The sequence below is a fragment of the Balaenoptera ricei genome, chromosome 1 (genome assembly GCF_028023285.1).
Source record: "Balaenoptera ricei isolate mBalRic1 chromosome 1, mBalRic1.hap2, whole genome shotgun sequence".
NCBI classification, from domain to species: Eukaryota; Metazoa; Chordata; class Mammalia; order Artiodactyla; family Balaenopteridae; genus Balaenoptera; species Balaenoptera ricei.
The window spans coordinates 109,780,977-109,805,678 of NC_082639.1; the positions used below are offsets into that span (position 1 = coordinate 109,780,977).

The 24,702-nt window shown below is 37.0% G+C and overlaps 1 protein-coding gene across 2 annotated transcripts in view; it reads left to right on the top strand.

Annotated features, from left to right (window-relative positions):
* Positions 1-24,702, top strand: part of SNX27 (sorting nexin 27) — an 85,968-nt gene that overhangs the window by 29,010 nt on the left and 32,256 nt on the right. For both annotated transcript variants that reach the window (XM_059931305.1, XM_059931312.1), the window contains exons 3-4: positions 21,694-21,886; positions 23,502-23,566. In XM_059931305.1, coding sequence (XP_059787288.1) covers positions 21,694-21,886; positions 23,502-23,566 — 258 coding nt within the window. The remainder of the gene's footprint in view (positions 1-21,693; positions 21,887-23,501; positions 23,567-24,702) is intronic.

A 24,702-nucleotide genomic window follows, 5' to 3' on the forward strand; every position in this document is an offset into this window, starting at 1 on the left:
GCTGTACTGTTTTTGTATTCTCATCCGTAGTGGAGAGTTCCAGTTGCTCCATAACCTCTTGAACCCTTGGTATTTTCAGTTTTTTAAATTCTAGCCATTCTAGTGAGTATAGTGGTGTTTCATTCTGATTTTAATTTTGCATTTGCCTAATGACTCATGATGAGTGTATTTTCATGTGCTTAATGGCTTTTCTTATATCTTCATTGTTAAAGTATCTGTTCTGCTCTTGCCCATTTAAAAAATTGGGCTGTTTGTCTTATTTTGTTGTAAGTGTTATTTATGTATACTGTATATAAGTCTTTTATTAGATAAATGCTTTGTAAAATATTTCTCCCAGTCTGAGGCTTACCTTTTTATTTTACTTTTAACAGTGTCTTTCAAAAAAACAAGTTTTGAACTCTGATGAAGTGTAGTTTGTCAATTTCTTTCTTTTATGGATAATGCTTTTTGTGTTCTAAGAAATCTGCCTACCCCAAGAACACAAATCTTTTATATTTTCTTATAAAAGTTTTATAGTTTTAGCTTTCTGATTTTGTAATAACTTTATTTCGAGGTATGATTCACATACCATAAATTCACCCATTTAAAGTGTACAATTCAGTGGTTCTTAGTATGCTCACAGAATTGTGCTACTATCACCACAATTTTAGAACATTTTCATCATCTCAAAAAGAAACTCTATACCCTTTAGCCATCATTCTCCAAACCTCCTATCGCCTCTAGTCCTAGGCAACCACTAATCTACTTTCCATCTCTATAGATTTGCCTATTCTGGATGTTTCATATAAGTGAAGCCATATGTATTTTCAAGGTTTATCCATGTTGTAGCATGTATCAGCCAAATGACATTCCATTGTATGAATATAACACATTTAATTTATCTGTTCTTCAATTGATGGACATTTGGGTTTCTTTATATTTTTTGCCTCTTGTGTATAATGCTGGTATGAGCATGTGTGTACGAGTTTTAGTGTGGATACCTGTTTTCATTTCTCTTGGAAAGAAATACTTAGGAGTAGAATTGCTGGGTCATATGGTAACTCTTATGTTTAACCTTTTGAGGAAATGCCAAACCGTTTTCCAAAGTGGCCGCATCATAGTTTTATTCTTATGTTTAGGTCTGTGATCCATTTTGAGTTGATTGTTGTATATTGTATGATATAAGGGTCAAGGTTATTTTTTTTCCCCATACGGGTATCCAGTTTTAGCAACTTACGTTGAAAAGAATATTCTTTCCGCATTGAAATACCTTGACATTATTGTTGAAGATCAGTTGAACACATATGTGTGGTTTTATTTCTGTATACTGTTCTGTTCCATTGAGTGTATGTCTGAATATTTTAATATTTATGTCATTTTGATGTTGTTCTCTGTTTAGTGTCTTTTTCCTTGGGAATGGGTCATATCTTCTTGGTTCTTTGTACAGTGAGTAATTTTGGATTGTATCCTGGGTATCGTGAATGTTACATTGTGTAGACTCTGGATTCTGTGATATTCCTCTGAGGAATGTTGATGTGTTTGTTTTACTTGGCAGTTAACTGTAAGCTGTGTCAGCTTCTGTGAGTTGCACTTCAAGTCTCATTTCAATTCTTTCAGCTTTTGCTCTGCTACTTTTGAGTGTGTCTTGTGTATATACCATTTAGGGAGGGATCAGCCTGAGATGTATGTGATGTTCGTTCACAGAATTAAGGCATCCCCTTTTCTGGTTCTGTCTCTTTTGGGATTCTCCACTCATTTTGGTGGCATCCATGATTGCCCAGAACCTTCCTCTCTTTCCTCTGGCCAGAAAGATGTCACAGTTTCTCTTGGAGTTTTAGTTGCTTAAGTTATGCTAATTTGTGATGGATGCCCACTCTCAGGGCTAATTTGTGACGGATGCCCACTCTCAGGGCAAAATCCCCTAAAAGCAGGAAACTCCCCAACTCTGTCAATTGCTTCATGTTTTGACTCCCCTTTACAATTTTAGTGTACTATTCAGAATCCTCAGGTAATCGTTTTTTGTATTTTTTCCAGAGCTTCTAGTTGTTCATTGGGAGGGTTGGTCTATAGAGAGTTTACCTGAAGCAGAATCTTCAGTTCTATCCGTTTTTTCTTTATGTATAATGAAGCCATTATGTCTTCTTGATGAATTGACACCTTAAACATCTCTTGTATTGTTCTTTGTTCTGAAGTCTTTCTCTAATATTAACATATAGCCACTAACAGCCACTTCAGCTTTCTTTTGGTTATTGTTTTCATTGGATATCTTTTCCATTCTTTTACTTTTAACCTATCTGTATAATTATACTTAAAATGGGTTTCTTGTAGACACCATATAGTTGTGTCTTGCTTTTTTTGTGCAATCTGGCAATCTTGGTCTTTTATTTGGAGTGTACAGTCTGCTTACCTAGTATAATTATTTTATTTTATTTTTTAAAATTTATTTATTTATTTTTGGCTGCGTGGGGTCTTCTTTGCTGCGCGTGGGCTTTCTCTAGTTGTGGCGAGCAGGGGCTACTCTTCGTCGCGGTGCGCATGCTTCTCATTGTGGTGGCTTCTCTTGTTGTGGAGCATGGGCTCTAGGTACGCGGGCTTCAGTAGTTGTGGCTCACGGGCTCTAGAGTGCAGACTCAGTAGTTGTGGCACATGGGTTCAGTGGTTGTGGCTCATGGGCTCTAGAGCACAGGCTCAATAGCTGTGGCGCACAGGCTTAGTTGCTCCGCGGCACGTGGGATCTTCCTGGACCAGGACTTGAACCTGTGTCCCCTGCGTTGGCAGGCGGATTCTTAACCACTGTGCCACCAGGGAAGTCCCAGTATAATTATTGATGTAGTTAGGTTTAAATCTACCATCTTATTCTTTGTTATCTATATCTCATCTGTTCTTTATTCGTTTTTTCCTCCTTTCTTGCCTTCTTTTTGATTAATAGAGTATTTTTAATGATCCCATATTATCTCCATATTATTTGTTGTTTTATTTTGTTAGTGGTTGTTCTACATTTACAGGATACATCTTTATAAGTATTATCTTTAAATAATACAATATTACTTCTCATTTAGTATAAGAATTTTATAACAGTACATTTCATTTCCACTTTCTATCCTTTGTGCTGTTGTTATACATTTTACTTCTATATGTATTATAAATTCCATGATATTTTGTTGTTGTCTTTGCTTTAAATAATTAAAGAGGGGACTTCCCTGGTGGTCCACTGGGTAAGAATCTGCACTCCCAGTGCAGGGGCCCTGGGTTCGAGCCCTGGTCTGGGAACTAGATCCCACATGCATGCCACAACAGGGAGTCTGCATGCCGCAACTAAGAGTACGCACGCTGCAACTAAGAGTCCGCGTGCCGCAACTAAGAGTCTGCATGCTGCAACTAAGAAGCCCGCATGCTGCAACTAAAGATCCCGCATGTGGCAACTAAACACTCCATGATGAAGATCCCGTGTGCTGCAGCTAAGACCTGGCACAGCCTAAATAAATAAATATTAAAAAAATAATTAAAGAGATTGAAAATGAGAAGAGTTTCTTTATATTCAAACACATATTTACCATTACTGGTCTCCTTCATTCCTTTGTGTAACTGCAGTTTCCATCTGGTATCATATTCATTCTGCCTGAAGAATTTCCATTAATAATCTTGTAGTGTAGATCTACTGGCAATGAATTCTCTCAGCTTTTGTTGATCTCAAAAAGTCTTTATTTCACCCTTATGTTTTTTTTTCTTTTTTGGAGCTTGTAAGTTGTGTTCTGACACCTTTTTAAAATGTGTAGTTATGTCAGGGACACAACTTGACCCAAACTAAACCTGTGGTAAGAGCTGGGTTTTTTTTTTTTTTTTTAAATAAATCAGTTTATTAATTGCCACATGGTATAATGCAGTATTTTTTTTTCCATTTTTAAAATTAATTAATTAATTAATTTATGGCTGTGTTGGGTCTTTGTTTCTGTGCGAGGGCTTTCTCCAGTTACGGCAAGTGGGGCCACTCTTCATCTTCATTGCGGTGCGCGGGCCTCTCACTATCGCGGCCTCTCCTGCTGCGGAGCACAAGCTCCAGACGCGCAGGCTCTAATTGTGGCTCACGGGCCCAGTTGCTCCGTGGCATGTGGGATCTTCCCAGACCAAGGCTCGAACCCGTGTCCCCTGCATTGGCAGGCAGACTCTCAACCACTGCGCCACCTGGGAAGCCCCAGAGCTGGGTTTAAAAGGGTCTAGTTTCATTTTCCCTTAGGAGGTTTTTATTTATTTATTTTAAAAATTTTATTGAAGTTAGTTGATTTACAATGCTGTGCCAGTTTCTGCTGTACAGCAAAGTGACTCAGTTATACACAAAAGACCCCGAATAGCCAAAGCAGTCTTGAGGGAAAAAAACGAAGCTGGAGGAATCAGACTCCCTGACTTCAAACTATACTACAAAGCTACAGTAATCAAGACAATATGGTACTGGCACAAAAACAGAAACATAGATCAATGGAACAAGGTAGAAAGCCCAGAGATAAACCCATGCACCTATGGTCAACTAATCTATGACAAAGGAGGCAAAGATATACAATGGAGAAAAGACAGTCTCTTCAATAAGTGGTGCTGGGAAAACTGGACAGCTACATGTAAAAGAATGAAATTAGAATACTCCCTAACACCATACACAAAAATAAACTCAAAATGGATTCGAGATCTAAACATAAGACCGGACACTATAAAACTCATAGAGGAAAACATAGGAAGAACACTCTTTGACATAAATCACAGCAAGATCTTTTTTGATCCACCTCCTAGAGTAATGGAAATAAAACCAAAAATAAACAAATGGGACCTAATGAAACTTCAAAGCTTTTGCACAGCAAAGGAAACCATAAACAAGACGAAAAGACAACCCTCAGAATGGGAGAAAATATTTGCAAACGAATCAACGGACAAAGGATTAATCTCCAAAATATAAAAACAGCTCATTCAGCTCAATATTAAAGAAACAAACAACCCAATCCAAAGAGGGGCAGAAGACCTAAATAGACATTTCTCCAAAGAAGACATACAGATGGCCAAGAAGCACATGAAAAGTTGCTCAACATCACTAATTATTAGAGAAATGCAAATCAAAACTACAACGAGGTATCACCTCACACCAGTTCGAATGGGCATCATCAGAAAATCTACAAACAACAAATGCTGGAGAGGGTGTGGAGAAAAGGGAACCCTCTTGCACTTTTGGTGGGAATGTAAATTGATACAGCCACTATGGAGAACAGTATGGAGCTTCCTTAAAAAACCAAAAGTAGAATTACCATATGACCCAGCAATCCCACTCCTGGGCATATACCTAGAAAAAACCATAATTCAAAAAGACACATGCACCCCAGTGTTCATTGCAGCACTATTTACAATAGCCAGGTCATGGAAGCAACCTAAATGCCCATCGACAGACAAATGGATAAAGAAGAAGTGGTACATATATACAATGGAATATTACTCAGCCTTAAAAAGGAATGAAATTGAGTCACTTGTTGAGATGTGGATGGATCTAGAGACTGTCATACAGAGTGAAGTAAGTCAGAAAGAGAAAAACAAATATCGTATATTAACGCATGTATGTGGAACCTAGAAAAATGGTACAGATGAACTGGTTTGCAGGGCAGCAGTTGAGACACAGATATAGAGAACAAACGTATGGACACCGAGGGGGAAAAACCGCGGTGGGGTGGGGATGGTGGTGTGCTGAATTGGGCGATTGGGATTGACATGTATACACTGATGTGTATAAAATTGATGACTAATAAGAACCTGCAGTATAAAAAGCAAACAAACAACCAAAAATTTTATTGAAGTGTAGTTGATTTACAATGCTGTGCCAGTTTCTCCTGTACAGCAAAGTGACTCAGGTATACATACATATGTGTGTATGTATATATATATATATATATATATATATATATATATATATATATATATATATACTCTTTAATTTTCCTTTTTAAAGAAAATTTTTAAATTTAATTTATTTTTTTATACAGCAGATTCTTATTAGTCATCAATTTTATACACATCAGTGTATACATGTCTATCCCAATCGCCTAATTCATCACACCCCCACCCCCACCCCCGCCGCTTTCCCCACTTGGTGTCCATACGTTTGTTCTCTACATCTGTGTCTCAATTTGTGACCTGCAAACCAGTTCATCTGTACCATTTTTATAGGTTCCACATATATGCGTTAATATACGATATTTGTTTTTCTCTTTCTGACTTACTTCACTCTGTATGACAGTCTCTAGATCCATCCACGTCTCAACAAATGACCCAATATCGTTCCTTTTTAAGGCTGAGTAATATTCCATTGTATATATGTACCATATCTTCTTTATCCATTCGTCTGTCAGTGGGCATTTAGGTTGCCTTCATGACCTGGCTATTGTAAACAGTGCTGCAATGAACATTAGGGTGCATGTGTCTTTTTGAATTATGGTTTTCTCTGGGTATATGCCCAGTAGTGGGATTGCTGGGTCATATGGTAATTCTATTTTTAGGTTTTTAAGGAAGCTCCATACTGTTCTCCATAGTGGCTGTATCAATTTACATTCCCACCAACAGTGCAAGAGGGTTCCCTTTTCTCCACACCCTCTCCAGCATTTGTTGTTTGTAGATTTTCTGATGATGCCCATTCTAACAGGAGTGAGGTGGTACCTCATTGTAGTTTTGATTTGCATTTCTCTAATAATTAGTGATGTTGAGCATCTTTTCATGTGCTTCGTGGCCGTCTGTATGTCTTCTTTGGAGAAATGTCTATTTAGGTCTTCTGCCCATTTTTGGATTGGGGTGTTTGTTTCTTTAATATTGAGCTGAATGAGCTGTTTATATATTTTGGAGATTAATCCTTTGTCCGTTGATTCATTTGCAAATATTTTCTCCCATTCTGAGGGTTGTCTTTTCGTCTTGTTTATGGTTTCCTTTGCTGTGCAAAAGCTTTGAAGTTTCATTAGGTCCCATTTGTTTATTTTTGGTTTTATTTCCATTACTCTAGGAGGTGGATCAAAAAAGATCTTGCTGTGATTTATGTCAAAGAGTGTTCTTCCTATGTTTTCCTCTAAGAGTTTTATAGTGTCCGGTCTTATGTTTAGATCTCGAATCCATTTTGAGTTTATTTTTGTGTATGGTGTTAGGGAGTGTTCTAATTTCATTCTTTTACATGTAGCTGTCCAGTTTTCCCAGCACCACTTATTGAAGAGACTGTCTTTTCTCCATTGTATATCTTTGCCTCCTTTGTCATAGATTAGTTGACCATAGGTGCGTGGGTTTATCTCTGGGCTTTCTATCTTGTTCCATTGATCTATGTTTCTGTTTTTGTGCCAGTACCATATTGTCTTGATTACTGTAGCTTTGTAGTATAGTCTGAAGTCAGGGAGTCTGATTCCTCCAGCTCCGTTTTTTTCCCTCAAGACTGCTTTGGCTATTCGGGGTCTTTTGTGTCTCCATACAAATTTTAAGACTTTTTGTTCTAGTTCTGTAAAATATGCCATTGGTAATTTGATAGGGATTGCATTGAATCTGTAGATTGCTTTAGGTAGTATAGTGATTTTCTCAATATTGATTCTTCCAATCCAAGAACATGGTATATCTCTCCATCTGTTGGTATCATCTTTAATTTCTTTCATCACTGTCTTATAGTTCTCTGCATACAGGTCTCTTGTCTCCCTAGGTAGGTTTATTCCTAGGTATTTTATTCTTTTTGTTGCAATGGTAAATGGGAGTGTTTCCTTAATTTCTCTTTCAGATTTTTCATCATTAGTGTATAGGAGTGCAAGAGATTTCTGTGCATTAATTTTGTATCCTGCAACTTTACCAAATTCATTGATTAGCTCTAGTAGTTCTCTGGTGGCATCTTTAGGATTCTCTATGTATAGTATCATGTCATCTGCAAACAGTGACAGTTTCACTTCGTTTCCAATTTGTATTCCTTTTATTTCTTTCTTTCTCTGATTGCTGTGGCTAGGACTTCCAAAACTACGTTGAATAATAGTGGTGAGAGTGGACATCCTTGTCTTGTTCCTGATCTTAGAGGAAATGCTTTCAGTTTTTCACCATTGAAAATGATGTTTGCCGTGTGTTTGTCGTATATGGCCTTTATTATGTTGAGGTAGGTTCCCTCTATGCCCACTTTCTGGAGAGTTTTTATCATAAATTGGAGTTGAATTTGGTCAGAAGCGTTTTCTGCATCTATTGAGATAATCATATGGTTTTTATTCTTCAGTTTGTTAATACGGTGTATCACATTGATTGGTTTGCGTATATTGAAGAATCCTTGCATCCCTGGGATAAATCCCACTTGATCATGGTGTATGATCCTTTTAATGTGTTATTGGATTCTCTTTGCTAGTATTTTGTTGAGGATTTTTGCATCTATATTCATCAGTGGTATTGGTCTGTAATTTTCTTTTTTTGTAGTGTCTTTGTCTGGTTTTGGTATCAGGGTGATGGTGGCCTCATGGAATGAGTTTGGGAGTGTTCCTTCCTCTGCAATTTTTTGGAAGAGTTTGAGAAGGATAGGTGTTAGCTCTTCTCTAAATGTTTGATAGAATTCACCTGTGAAACCATCTGGTCCTGGACTTTTGTTTGTTGGAAGATTTTTAATCCCAGTTTCAATTTCATTACTTGTGATTGGTCTGTTCATATTTTCTATTTCTTCCTGGTTCAGTCTTGGAAGGTTATACCTTTCTAAGAATTTGTCCATTTCTTCCAGGTTGTCCATTTTATTGGCATAGAGTTGCTTGTAGTAGTCTCTTAGGATGCTTTGTATTTCTGCGGTGTCTGTTGTAACTTCTGTTTTCTCATTTCTAATTTTATTGATTTGAGTCCTCTCCCTCTTTTTCTTGATGAGTCTGGCTAATGGTTTATCAATTTGTTTATCTTCTCAAATAACCAGCTTTTAATTTTATTGATCTTTGCTATTGTTTTCTTTGTTTCTATTTCATTTTTTTCTGCTCTGATGTTTATGATTTCTTTCCTTCTACTAACTTTGGGTTTTGTTTGTTCTTCTTTCTCTAGTTCCTTTACGTGTAAGGTTAGATTGTTTATTTGAGATTTTTCTTGTTTCATGATGTAGGCTTGTATAGCTATAAACTTCCCTCTTAGAACTGCTTTTGCTGCATCCCATAGGTTTTGGATCGTCGTGTTTTCATTGTCATGTGTCTCTAGGTATTTTTTGATTTCCTCTTTGATTTCTTCAATGATCTCTTGGTTATTTAGTAACGTATTGTTTAGCCTCCATGTGTTTGTGTTTTTTACTTTTTTTTCCCTGTATTTCATTTCTAATCTCATAGCGTTGTGGTCAGAAAAGATGCTTGATATGATTTTAGTTTTCTTAAATTTACTGAGGCTTGATTTGTGACCCAAGATGTGATCTATCCTGGAGAATGTTTCGTGTGCACTTGAGAAGAAAGTGTAATCTGCTGTTTTTGGATGGAATGTCCTATAAATAGCAATTAAATCTATCTGGTCTATTGTGTCATTCAAAGCTTCTATTTCCTTATTTATTTTCATTTTGGATGATCTGTCCATTGGTGTAAGTGAGGTGTTAAAGTCCTCCACTATTATTGTGTTACTGTCGATTTCCTCTTTTAGAGCTGTTAGCAGGTGCCTTATGTATTGAGATGCCCCTGTGTTGGGTGCATATATATTTATAATTGTTATATCTTCTTCTTGGATTGATCCCTTGATCATTATGTAGTGTCCGTCCTTGTCTCTTGTAGCATTCTTTATTTTAAAGTGTATGTTATCTGATATGAGGATTGCTACTCCAGCTTTCTTTTGATTTCCATTTGCATGGAATATCTTTTTCCAGCCCCTCACTTTCAGTCTGTATGTGTCCCTAGGTCTGAAGTGGGTCTCTTGTAGACAGCATATATATGGGTCTTGTTTTTATATCCATTCAGCAAACCTGTGTCTTTTGGTTGGAGCATTTAATCCATTCACGTTTAAGGTAATTATCGATATGTATGTTACTGTGACCATTGTCTTAATTGTTTCGGGTTTGTTTTTGTAGGTCCTTTCTTCTCTTGTGTTTCCCACTTAGAGAAGTTCCTTTAGCATTTGTTGTAGAGCTGGTTTGGTGGTGCTGAATTCTCTTAGCTCTTGCTTCTCTGTAAAGCTTTTGATTTCTCCATCAAATCTGAATGAGGTCCTTGCCGGGTAGAGTAATCTTGGTTGTAGGTTCTTCCCTTTCATCACTTTAAGTATATCATGCCACTCCCTTCTGGCTTGTAGAGTTTCTGCTGAGAAATCAACTGTTAACCTTATGGGAGTTCCCTTGTATGTTATTTGTCGTTCTTCCCTTGCTGCTTTCAATAATTTTTCTTTGTCTTTAATTTTTGCCAGTTTGATTACTATGTGTCTAGGCGTGTTTCTCCTTGGGTTTATCCTGTATGGGACTCTGCGCTTCCTGGACTTGGGTGGCTATTTCCTTTCCCATGTTAGGGAAGTTTTCGATTATAATCCTTCATATATTTTCTCTGGTCCTTTCTCTCTCTCTTCTCCTTCTGGGACGGATGTGGATGTTGTTGCGTTTAATGTTGTCCCAGAGGTCTCTTAGGCTGTCATTTCTTTTCATTCTTTTTTCTTTATTCTGTTCCTCAGCAGTGAATTCCACCATTCTGTCTTCCAGGTCACTTATCCGTTCTTCTGCCTCAGTTATTCTGCTATTGATTCCTTCTAGTGTAGTTTTCATTTCAGTTATTGTATTGTTCATCTCTGTTTGTTTATTCTTTAATTCTTCTAGGTCTTTGTTAAACATTTCTTGCATCTTCTCGATCTTTGCTTCCATTCTGTTTCTGAGGTCCTGGATTATTTTCACTATCATTATTCTGAGTTCTTTTTCTGGAAGGTTGCCTATCTCCACTTCATTTAGTTGTTTTTCTGGGGTTTTATCTTGTTCCTTCATCTGGTACATAGCCCTCTGGCTTTTCATCTTGTCTGTCTTTCTGTGAATGTGGTTTTTGTTCCATAGGCTGCAGGATTGTAGTTCTTCTTGCTTCTGCTGTCTGCCCTCTTGTCCACCCTTATGTTTGAAAGATAGGCATAAAATTCTGGGATGATTTTTCTTTCAGTACTTTAAAAATGTCACACCAAAGAACCAGCTCTTAGTTTCATCAATCTTTTCTATTGTTTTGTTGTTGTCATTGTTGTTATTTAGTCTCTATTTTGTTTATTTCTGCTCTTATCTTTATGATTTCTTTCCTTCTACTAACTTTGGGTTTTGTTTGTTCTTTTTCTAGTAACTTTAGGTGTAAAATTAGCTTGTTTATTTGAGATTTTTCTTGTTTCCTATGGTAGGCTTGTATCCCTATAAACTTCTCTCTTAGAACTGCTTTTCCTGCATTACATAGATTTTGGATCGTTGTGTTTTCGTTTTCATTTGTCTCCAGGTATTTTTAAATTTCTTTGATTTCTTCAGTGACCCATTGGTTGTTGAGTAGCACATTGTTTAGCCTCTGTGTGTTTGTGTTTTTTTGCAGTTTTTTCTTGTACTTCGTTTCTAGTCTCATAGCATTGTGATCAGAAAAGATGCTTGATATGGTTTCAATTTTAAATTTACTGAGACTTGTTTTGTGACCTAGCATGTGATCTATTCTGGAGAATGTTCCACGTGCACTTGAAAAGAATGAGCAATTTGCTGCTTTTGGATGGAATGTTCTATATAAATCTGTTAGGTCTATCTGGTCTAATGTGTTATTTAAGGCTAGTGTTCCATTATTGATCTTCTGTTTGGATCATCTGTCCATTGATGTAAGTGGGGTGTTAAAGTCCCCTACTATCATTGTGTTACTGTCAGTTTTTCCCTCTTTATGTCTATTAATATTTGCTTTATGTATTCAGTGCTCCTATGTTGGGTGCATATATATTTACACTCGTTATATCTTCTTCTTGGACTGATTCATTGATCGTTATGTAATGTCCTTCTTTATCTCTTATTACAGACCTTGTTTTAAAGTCTTTTTGGTCTGATATATTTGCTATCCTGGCTTTCTTTACATTTTCATTTGCATGGAGTACCTTTGTCTATTCCCTCACTTTCTGCCTGTGTGTGTCTTTAGATCTGAAGTAAGTCTCTTTTAAGCAGCATATATATGGTTCTTGTTTTTGTATCCATTCAGCAACTGTATGTCTTTTGATTGGAGCATTTAGCCCGTTTACATTTGAAGTAATTATTGATAGGTTTGTACTTATTGCCATTTTATTAATTGTTTTGTGGTTGTTTTTATGGCTCTTATTGTTCTTTTCTTCTTTTTTTGCTCTCTTTCCATATTTTTAGTGTTATGTTTGGATTCCTTTCTCTTCTTTGTGTGTATATCTTTTATAGACTTTTTGTTTGTGATTACCGTGAAGTTTATATATAGCAATCTATCTATCTGTCCATCTATTTATATGATTATTTTAAGTTGCTGATCTCTTAATTTCAAATGCATTTTAACAATCCTGCATTTTTCCTCCTCGCCACATTTACTGTTTTTAACATCATATTGTACATCCTTTTTTGGTGTGTGTATCCCTTAACTGCTTATTGTGATATTGATGATTTCGATACTTTTGTCTTTTAACCTTCTTACTAGCTTTATAAGTGGCTGATCAACTACCTTCACTGTATGTTTGCCTTTACCAACGAGATTTTTCCTTTCATAATTTCTTCTTTCTAGTTGTGGTCTTTTCTGCATAGAGACATCCCTTTAACATTTCTTGTAAAGTTGGTTTCATGGCGCTAAACTCTTTCAGCTTTTGCCTGTGTGTAAAACTTTTGATTTCTCCTTCAAATCTTAATGTTTTGAATAATTATTCAAATCATTGAATAATTTGCCAGGTAGAGTATTCTTGGTTGTAGATTTTTTCTTTTCATCACTGTAAATATATTGTGCTACTCCCTTCTGGCCTGCAGAGTTTCTGCTGAAAAGTCAACTGATAGCCTTATGGGAATTCCCTTGTGCATAACTAGTTGCTTTTCCCTTGCTGCTTTTAATATTCTCTCTTTATCTTTAATTTTTGCTATTTTAGTTACAATGTGTCTTGTTGTGGTCCTCTTTGGGTTGATCTTGTTTGGGACTCTCTGTGCTTCCTGGATCTGGATGTCTGCTTTCTTTCCCAAGTTAGGGAAATTTTTAGCTATTATGTCTTCAAATATGTTCTCTGCACCTTTTTTCTCTCTCTTCTCCTTCTGGGACCCCTGTTATGTGAATGTTATAAGCTTGATGTTGTCCTAGAGGTGTCATAAACTGTCCTCATTTTTTAAAATTATTTGTCCTTTTTTCTGTTCAGCTTGAGTGATTTCCTCCACTCTGTCTTCCAGTTTTCTGATCCATTCCTCTGTATCATCTAATCTCCTGTTGAATCCTTCTAGTGTATTTTTTATTTTAGTTATTGTATTTTTCATCTCTGTTTGGCTCTTTATATTTTCTAACTCTTTGTTAGAAACTTCTAACTTCTCACTGTGTTCATCCAGTCTTCTCTAAAGTTCTTTGAACATTTTTATGATCATTACCTTAAACTCTATTGCATGAATTGCTTATCTCTATTTCACTTAGTTCTTCTTTGGGGTTTTGTCTTGTTTCTTTGTTTGGAACATATTCCTCTATCGCCTCATTTTGCCTAATTCTGTGTTCTTATTTCTATGTATTTGGTAGGTTGGTATGTTTCCTGATCGTGGAGAAGTGGCCTTATGTAGGAAATGCCTATGGGCCAGCAGCATACTCCCCTCTGGTCACCAGACCTATATGCTTTAGGGCTGCCATCTATGGGGGCTGCATGGGCCCTTCTGTTGTGTCAGGCTGACTACTGTGGGCTCATTGGTAAGCATGGATGGTCCCTGATCAGGTTGGTTGCCAGGCCTTGCCTAATGCAGAAGCTGCCAGCGACTTGTGGGTGGGGCCATGTCCAGGGAAGGTTCTGGGGCTGGTGTCAGCCTGCTGGTGAGTGGGGCCAGTTCCTGACTTGGCTGGCTGTGGGGCCCAGGGTTTCCCAGAGTTGATGTTGGCCCACTGGTAGGTGGGGCTGGATCCCTGGGCAGCTGGCCAATAAATATATGGAGAGGTGATGATCAGCATCATTAGTAATCATGGAAATGTAAATTAGGACCACAGTGAGAAATCTTTTCATACGCATTCCGCTGGCAAAAATTAAGAGGATCTTTTTTTTTTTTTTAAGTATTTGTTTATTTATTTATTTATGGCTGTGTTGGGTCTTCGTTTCTGTCCGAGGGCTTTCTCTAGTTGTGGCAAGCGGGGGCCAGTCTTCATCGTGGTGCGCGGGCCTCTCACCATCGCAGCCTCTCTTGTTGCAGAGCACAGGCTCCAGACGCGCAGGCTCAGTAATTGTGGCTCACGGGCCCAGCTGCTCTGCGGCACGTGGGATCTTCCCAGACCAGGGCTCAAACCCGTGTCCCCTGTATTGGCAGGCAGACTCTCAACCACTGCGCCACCAGGGAAGCCCCAAGAGGATCTTTTTATATTATTACTGAAAGGAGTATAAATTGATGTAACTGCTTTAGCTTCCAGTTTGGCATTACCTCCTTAGGTTGAATATTCACATACCTTGTAACTCTGCAGTTCCTCTTGTAGGGTATACCCAGGAGAATCTCTTATATATGTACTACCGGGGACATATGCATAAATGTTCATAGCAGCATTGTTCATAATAACCAAAACTAAGAAGTAGTAAAAACCCAGAAACAACCTGAATACCCATCAACAGAACAGATTTTTGAAAAGCGAAACAACGAAGTGTCATATAAAACAGAATAAACCACAAAGATATATAACGTTGTGGATGAGACTAAGTGAAAAAATAAGTCCCAAAAGGTCTCATTCTGCATGAAAGCCTTTTCATAAAACTAAAATACCCTTCAAAAATTAAAATAAAAAGTAAAAATATAAGGATCACATATAAATGCAGGAAAAAACTATAAAAACAAGGGAATAATGAAAAAACTATAAAAACAAGGGAATAATGAAACATGGTTGAGCATAATAATTTTGGGAGTTAGAGAAACAGGGAGATAGGGTGAAGGAGGCAGAGACTATATGGTTAGAAATAAGTTTTTGTCAAGGTCTTAGCTTTTAGTTTGCTTTTCACAATGTTAAAAATAACTAAATTGGGACTTCCGTGGTGGTCCAGTGGTTAAGACTCCGCGCTTCCACTGCAGGTGGCACAGGTTCAATCCCTGGTTGGGGAACTAAGATCCCACATGATGTGTGGCATGGCCGAAAAAATAAAAAATAAAAGTAAAATAAAAATAACTAAATTAAATATCCAAACAAAGAGTTTGCCAAAATGAGACTGTGTTATGAACCAAGGATTGTGATTAATCCAGTCTGTACACCTGAGGTCCAAATAAAGAAAATAGATACCATTTATGACCCACATTAGGGAAAACACGTACACACACACACACACACACTAAACCTAAGTTCTTTAGGATCATTTTGTTTCCTTTTGCTTTTTTTCTTTCCAAGAAGAGGCCTAAATACTTAAGTATTTGGGAGGAATCCCTTAGTTAAGGATCTCACACGTTTTAGCCAGAAATCATCTAAGAGTGCTGTATCTCCTTTTGCTATTATAAGCAGCTTATGAATAGCAAATAATTGTCCTTTTGAAGATGAATTTTCAGCTAAAAACAAGATTAAATGGCAAGGTAACATTGGAAACAATTTGTTGATCATAATGTACATTGAAGATTCATTCAGATCAATAGCATGGACCAGATCAGGGTCTATTTGACATTTGGAAGCAGAACTTGGGTGATGTTGTCATGGCCAAATTGTCATCATTCTTTTTTTCTAATCACTTTTGCATTGTATAAGGAGAGTCTCTTCTGTGTGTTCAGTAGCACAATTCCTGTTGGTTACTAGAGGTTTGAGAAAGTAAGAACATTTTAATATTCAGATCCTACATAGAATGAGATGTTACCATTTAAAAGCCTTAAGAAATCTGTAGGTGGGGATTAAGGAAGCAACAAAGTAAAGATCTCTGATATCCGGAATTTTGGTTTTTGCTATTGAATACAGAGCCCAGGTATTACTAGAATTGCTTTCCCTTCAGTGGTTTGTGCTATTGTGAGAATTTATCAGTTACTGTCTTCTGGCATTCATTCCATAGAATTAATTCATGAGGATAAAGAGAGAAATCGCATGGCATGGATTTTCAACATTTACATATTGAGAAATTTGGAAATTATTTCAAAGCTGAAGTTTGAAACTTTGACTTGCAGAATCCAGAGAGACAAAATTAGATCACTGATCAGATAAGTTGTACACTTTCCCCACTTGTAATTCATTCCTTTTCCCTTATTGGGGTCTAACTCAGCAAAGAGTATCTCAAGAGGGCTGTAACTTGTTACCCTTGGAAGCTGGCTTTGCAATCTGAACATTCTAACTTTTTTTTTTAATAGATCTTTATTGGAGTATAATTGCTTCACAATACTGTGTTAGTTTCTGTTGTACACCAAAGTGAATCAGCCATATGCATACACATGTCCCCATATCCCCTCCCTCTTGAGCCTTCCTCCCATCCTCCCTATCCCACCGCTCTAGGCAAATCACCGAGCTGATCTCCCTGTGCTATGCTGCTGCTTCCCATAACTATTTTACATTCGGTAGTGTATATATGTCGATGCTAATCTCACTTTGCCTCAGCTTCCCCCTCCCACCCTGTGTCCTCTAGTCCATTATCTATGTCTACATCTTTATTCCTGCCCTGCAACTAGGTTCATCAGTACCATTTTTTTTTTTTTTTAGATTCCATATATATGTGTTAGAATACGGTATTTGTTTTTCTCTTTCTGACTTACTTCACTCTGTATGACAGACTCTGGGTCCATCCACCTCACTACAAATAACTCAATTTCGTTTCTTTTTATGGCTGAGTAATATTCCATTGTATATATACGCCACATCTTCTTTATCCATTCATCTGTCGATGGGCATTTAGGTTGCTTCCATGTCCTGGCTATTGTAAATAGTGCTGCAGTGAACATTGTGGTGCATGTCTCTTTTGGAATTATGGTTTTCTCTGGGTATATGCCCAGTAGTGGGATTGCTGGGTCGTATGGTAGTTCTATTTTTAGTTTTTTAAGGAACCTCCATACTGTTTTCCATAGTGGTTGTATCAATTTACATTCCCACCAACATTGCAGGAGGGTTCCCTTTTCACCACACCCTTTCCAGCATTTATTGTTTCTAGATTTTTTGATGATAGCCATTCTGACCGGCGTGAGGTGATACCTCATTGTAGTTTTGATTTGCATTTCTCTAATAATTAGTGATGTTGAGCATCTTTTCATGTGCCTCTTGGCCATCTGTATGAACATTCTAACTTTTGAAGTTTTGTAGGATATGGTCAGTTGGAGAAGACAGTGACCAGTGATCATTAAATTCAGCATGCTATCGCAAGCTTGACAAACATCATCTAATTCCATGTATGAGCCAGCCAGTCTGAGGGTTTACATTAAGGTGGAAAGATCCTAGAAGCACTGTTCGCCTGTGTATATCTTTAGTTCCTATTTGATAATCTTCCTTCAAGTCCAGAGAATATATTTTTTGACGGATGTTTTCATTTGTAATGAGACCATGGTCGTTTCTCATGGATCATGGATATTCATGAGTTGATTCAGCAGGGAGCCAGTCATTTTCTTTGCAAATGAGTGTGTCCAAACCAGGGAAATGGATGCTAATGGATCTTGGTTAATTTTAAGGACAAGTGAAGAACAAAGCAGTGTCTGTTGTGATCTCTTTTTGTATGCTTCTCATTTGCTAATAAGCACAGTTAATTTAAAAACAGTTTGTGTTTCCATACGAATTGTAAAGTTTTTTGTTCTAATTCTGTGAAGAATGCCATTGGTAGTTTGACAGGGATTGCATTGAATCTGTAGGTTGCTTTGGGTAGTACAGTCATTTTCACAATATTGATTCTTCCAATCCAAGAACATGGTATATTTCTCCATCTGTTCATGTCATCTTTGATTTCTTTCATCAGTGTTTTAGCCTGAGAAAACCATAATTCAAAAAGAGACATGTACCACAATGTTCATTGCAGCACTATTTACAATAGCCAGGACATGGAAGCAACCTAAATGTCCATTGACAGATGAATGGTTAAAGAAGATGTGACACATATATACAATGGAATATTACTCAGCCATAAAAAGAAACAAAATGGAGTTATTTGTAGTGAGGTGGATGGAGTTAGAGTCTGTCATACAGAATGAAGTATGTCAGAAAGAGAAAAACAAATACAGTATGCTAACACATATATATGGAATCTAAGAAAAAAAAAAAGGTCATGAAGAACCTAGTGGCAAGACGGGAATAAAGACACAGACCTACTAGAGAATGGACTTGAGGATATGGGGAGGGGGAAGGGAAAGATGTGACAAAGAGAGAGAGCGGCATGGACATAAATACACTACCAAATGTAAAATAGGTAGCTAGTGGGAAGCAACCGCATAGCACAGGGAGATCAGCTCTGTGCTTTGTGACCACCTAGAGGTGTGGGATAGGGAGGGCGGGAGGGAGGGAGATGCAAGAGGGAAGAGATATGGGAACATATGTGTATGTATAACTGATTTACTTTGTTATAAAGCAGAAACTAACACACCATTGTAAAGCAATTATACTCCAATAAAGATGTTAAAAAAAAAAAAAAGAAGATGTGGCACATATATACAATGGAATATTACTCAGCCTTAAAAAGAAATGAAATTGAGTTATTTTTAGTGAGGTGGATGGACCTAGAGTCTCATACAGAGTGAAGTAAGTCAGAAAGAGAAAAATAAATACTGTATGCTAACACATGTATATATGGAATTAAAAAAAAAAAAAAAGAATGGTACTGATGAACCTAGTGGCAGGGCAGGAATAAAGATATAGACATAGAGAATGGACTTGAGGACACAGGGCGGAGGGGGAAGCTGGGGTGAAGTGAGATTAGCATCGACATATATACACTACCGAATGTAAAATAGTTATGGGAAGCAGCAGCATAGCACAGGGAGATCAGCTTGGTGCTTTGAGATGACCTAGAGGGGTGGGATAGGGAGGGTGGGAGGGAGGCTCAAGAGGGAGGGGATATGGGGATATATGTATGCATATGACTGATTCACTTTGTTGTACAACTGAAACTAACACAGTATTGTGAAGCAATTATCCTCCAATAAAGGTCTATTTTAAAAAAAAAACGATTTGGCTCTTGTGGAAGCCATTCCTACCTGCATTAAAGTATTACTGAACTGTCAGGCATCCTATTTATAGTTCTGTTCCCTTTGACTTCACATTTAAGTGGGAAGAGGTGGGTGGAGAGGCTATTTGATGTTACTCTTCTCACCTTATAAGAAACTGAAATTTTAGGATTGAAATTGTCACAAAGGCCTCTCAAGTTGTAGGGTTCTTTCTACCCTAGGAAATGTTTTTCTAGACTTGGGATTACTCAAGTCATCATCATTGAGGAAATCCAGTCATAGTCTTTCTGTGTGTTATCAAAGCCCTAGTCTACTCTTCCCTGGAAAAAGACATTGGGGAATACCTAATTCACCAATGCCACTAAGCTAGCTTTACCTCCCTTCCTTCCTTCCTTGTGTGAGGAAGTCAGACTGACTTTTAACACCAGTAGGGTTGTGGACTTGCTTTTTAAGCAAAGGAATGATGATGTTATTGAGAAATTTGGGAAGTTTAGTTTGAGAAGTAAGTATATAAGACCAGGTTGACTGAATAAGACTTTCTTGAGACTGCCTGCCCTTAAGAGAATGTGTGGTCTTGTCTGAGGGGAAGACTGTTTTCCTTTTAATGCTTTTGTACTTAAGAAGGAATACTTGGTAATATGTGTGATTCATTACAATCAGTTATAAATTTGAGCGATAATTATAAGAAGAAAACTCATTGATCAGGATCATACTCATCCCTGGACACTATTTGATAGTGGTTAGAGGCTTTGCTTTTAAGTAGGGGAGGGATCATAGAAGGAGAGTTGTGAGAGAGGAGTTTTTAAATTATTGTTGCATTTAATTTATACTTCCTAAATCACAGAAGCATGGAAAAGAATCTTCCTGAGATTGAAGGAAGGGCTTTGGTGTATACATTCTCAGTGACTAAGTCTTTATTTATTGATTTATTTATTAAATTGAAGTATCGTTGATTTACAGTATTGTGTTAATTACTGCTGTACAGCAAAGTGATTCAGTTATACATAAATATACATTTTTTTATATTCTTTTTCATTATGGTTTATCATAGGATATTGAATATAGTTCTCTGTGCTGTACAGTAGGACCTTGTTGTTTATCCATTCTGTGTATAAAAGCTTACATCTGCTAACCCCCACCTCCCACTCTATCCCTCCCCCAACCCCCTCCCCCTTGGCAACTACCAGTCTGTTCTCTATGCTCAGTAACTAAGTCTTGATTACATGAGTAGATGACCTATTTTGTGCACATTTAAATTTTTGAATGATTTTTGCTAAGCCAGTAAATGTGATTTGGGGCTAATTTTCCCATCTCTGTATAATTTGATATGTTCTGAGAATACAGAATAACTTAGATTATTTGATGTTTTTGGATTATGCATCCCACCACTTTCCTTTATGAGGACACATATTTAAGAATTACACATACATACATTCATTTCTTCATCAAATATTTACTGAGTGCCTACTGTGTGCCAGGTCCTGTTCTAGAAGCTTGGCATGCATCTGTGAACAGTAGACAGAAATCTCTACCTATTTTTGTTTTTTATTTTTTAAATATTTATTTATTTATTTAGACTGTGCTGGGTCTTAGTTGTGGCATGTGGGATCTTTAAGTTGTGGCATGCGGGATCTTTTAGTTGCGGCATGCGGGCTCATAGTTGCGGCAGGTGGGCTTCTTAGTTGTGGCGTGCAGACTCCTTAGTTGTGGCATGTGGACTCTTAGTCACGGCATGCGAACTCTTAGTTGTGGCATGCATGCAGGATCTAGTTCCCCGACCAGGGATTGAATCCAGGGCCCCTGCTTTGGGAGCTCGGAGTCTTACCCACTGGACCACCAGGGAAGTCCCTCTACCTATTTCTTTATGAGGATTATTAACTGTTTATATGAGGAGGTCCTTAGAGTACATTTATTCGTCAACTTTTTGTTAACCCTGTTTTAATGATGGAAGGGAGAAGAACAAAACTAGGGATATCTGACTTAAGGAAAGGAGCCTTTGCAAAAATGATATATTTGGTAACAAAAATGTCACTGTTGCTTACATCATTTTTAGATCTTTTCTTTGGAAGTGTGGTTCATACACAAATATCAGTCACATTGCTTTATAATCAATTCTAACTTTTTACATCTCTCTCCAAATTTGCTTGCTTGTTCATTCACTATACTTACCACATTGGCTTTGAATGATTTTTAACTTTCTGAAAATAAAATCTACCCTTAAAAGCTGATAATTGCCTCTGAAGATATTTAAAACAGTGTGTTGGAGGTAATTGTAATAGCAAAAATAAGATCATGGGCCCCCTGCAGGCAGTAGCCCTCTTTTGTACATATAATTTCTGGCATGTTTATTAAAAGTAAATCTTGTTTTACAGTGACCTTGAACATATATTCTCTGTTAAGTGTGTAGCAGAATATACCTAACCAGTATCAATCTAAGCCTGACTGTAGGTGATTCTGTGATTTAATTTGTAGTAAGTAGGCTTTTTTTTGTTCTTCACCCTCACCAGGTATACAATGTTTACATGGCAGGGAGGCAGTTGTGTTCTAAGCGGTACCGGGAGTTTGCCATCCTACACCAGAACCTGAAGAGAGAGTTTGCCAACTTTACATTTCCCCGACTTCCAGGGAAGTGGCCATTCTCTTTATCAGAACAGCAATTAGATGCCCGACGTCGGGGGTTGGAAGAATATCTAGAAAAAGGTAAGCCAGCCTATTAAACTCTACTATCTTGAGTAAACATAGGGTCTAGGTATATACTGCAGCTCCTAAACTGCATAGCTAAGTTTCCTGAAACTCAACAGTGAAAGTAAATCAGGTTTTTGACTTAGGTGTTGAATGATCTGAGCTTTGAAGCCAAGAGTGAAATGTTCAGTACAGCAATTAATAGCCTATTTTATTGACTCGCCAAACACTTAACAACAACAGAAAAATGCATAATTATTTTTTTGATGCATTAAGGACCTTTATTTATAGGGTTATATTATTTGCACACAGCAAACATATACAGACTCAACAACATGCTAAATTGATTTGGGAACTAGATGGGCAGTATTTAAGACATTTTTATGAAAGTGATTCTTGGTTCACTGGCATGTCCTACTTGAAAATTCCTTATTCCTCTTACACGTGTCCATGGATAGGTTTGATGAGTTGTAGGTAAGCTAACGTCCCCTTGTTCTAAGTAGGTTATAGGTAGAAATATTAAAACTTACTTGTTATCTCAGGACCTCCAAACAATACATTAGGAGTCTTTGGATGTGGAGGCTGAAACATTTGTCTAGAAAGGCAGGGAGAAATGACACAGATCTCCTGAATAAGATGGTTCAGTTTGTGGCTCAGAGAAGAGACCTTGTTTTGCTACATTATAGAGTTACATAATTTGCTAGGCATGCAATAGGCTTTTCTTTAAAATACTAATTTAACAGAATAATGGTCTTATGTGGTATTTAATAATTCTGTGTCCTTGTAGAAGAACTAATTGACCTAGTTGAATTTTTTTAAAACTTTAGTAGAGAGCTTTATCCCTGAAGAAAAACCATTTCCCCCATAGAAGGTAGTTAAACTTCATCTATTTTTAGCTTTTCTCTAACAATGGCCTCCTAACACAGCCTTTGGGAAATGAGAAAGAGTACAATTTTTTTTTTAATAAAATGAAGTAAAATCAGCAGTGTAATTTATTATCCTCATGAGAATGTTAGGAAATTAACTCTCTTAGATTTAGATGATTACCTACCTACCTGCCTGTTTTCCTTTCCTTCCTTCTCCCTTTCTCTCTCTGTCTTTTTTTTAGTTGTAGTTGTTTTGAAGTTAAAGTTAGTGAGGTGAGAAGATGAGAAGATGTGCTCAGCTTAATACTTGATTACCTACCCAATTTTTTCCAAAGTGGCTTTATTTAAATGCTTATGATTCTCTTACTGGCCTGCTCCTAGGCCAAATAGATATTTTTCTTTGTATTTTAATTTTGTGTTTATTCCTAATTGACCTTACCCTTGCTCTATTATTGTCTAGCTTATTAATAGTTAACAGAAGACAGCAAAGTTAGATTTACTGAACTTTGATTTCTCTTTTACAGGTAACTTCCTTTGTCTATGTTTAATATTTTTAGTAAGCTACATCTTTGTACATCCTGTTATTCCTCTGTTCTGGTTCCTATTTATATAAATGTTTGTTGTGCCATAAAATATCATGTGTCAGGGATGGCATACTACCTCAGCACTGCCTGCTAATGATGATTTATACTTAAACCTTGATATGTTTTGACTTTATATTCTTGATTTTAGGGCCTCATGCCAGATTCTGTCTTTGTTTTCTGTAGTGTGCTCAATACGAGTCATTGGTGAGAGTGACATCATGCAGGAATTCCTGTCAGAATCAGATGAGGTAGGTGAATACCCACCAAAGTGACTATTTACCTCTTGGCTCCTTGTGGGGGAAAATAAAGATATCGATGATGGATTGAATTGCCATAAATTCTCTAAATGACTGTTATTTCGACTTCCTTTTGTTATGTGTCCTGCTTATCCTTCAAGACCTAGTGCTAGGTCCACCTTCTCTTTGAAACCTTCCCTGATATTCAAGTCATTGATTTTTCATTCCACCAAGAACTTCTGCAGTCAGTACACTTAATTATCACCTTGTTGCTATCTCAGTCTCTAATTTTTTATACATATAGTCAGATGATCACTTTATAATTTTACTTTACTAGATCATGAGCTACCTGTAGGTAAGAGCTAAATCTTTTTTTTTTTTCCAGCTTTTTGAGTATAGTTGTCAAATAAGAATTGTATATATTAAGGTGTACAACTTGATGTTTTGGTATCTGTATACATTGTGAAATGATCACCATAATCAAGTTAATTAACCTATCCATCACCTCATTACCATTTCCTACTCCCTTTTCTCTTCTTTCCTTCCTTCCTTTCTTCACTTAAGATCTACCCCCTTAGCAAATTTCAAATATGGAATATAGTATTGTTAACTATGATCACCACGCTGTACATTAGATCTTCAGAACAAGAGCTAAATCTTGATCATCTTTATAGTCCCAGTGCCTTACCACAATGTCAAGCATTTTGTAGGTGCTTAATAAATATTAATTGAATAGAAGAATGACTATGTAATGCTGCCGTATTAACTAGTGTGTCATCCACTAATTATTTTATATGTATATGTTTTATTTCCCCAACTAGATTATAAGTTTCTTGCAGACAAGGGCTTTTATAACAAAGTAATGCTTAGGATGGTTTTAGGCAATGAATAGTAGTTTTTTTAAAGTGGTAAATGACGATGGACTTGTTTCTAAATAGTTGTTTCTCTGTAATAAAAATTACAAGGTCACAGATTTGTTAGAGGAATGTGTTAATTTTCAAAAGCAGTAAGAGAGAAGGACTTCTTTTGAATTAAGGAGGATAAGAATTGTTTACTCTTTGCTAGAAGAAAACTGGACATCAGACTAACTCAGATTCCTGAGTTTCATCAATTTTTCCTTTCAAAGGTGTCATGATTATTTCAGGGTT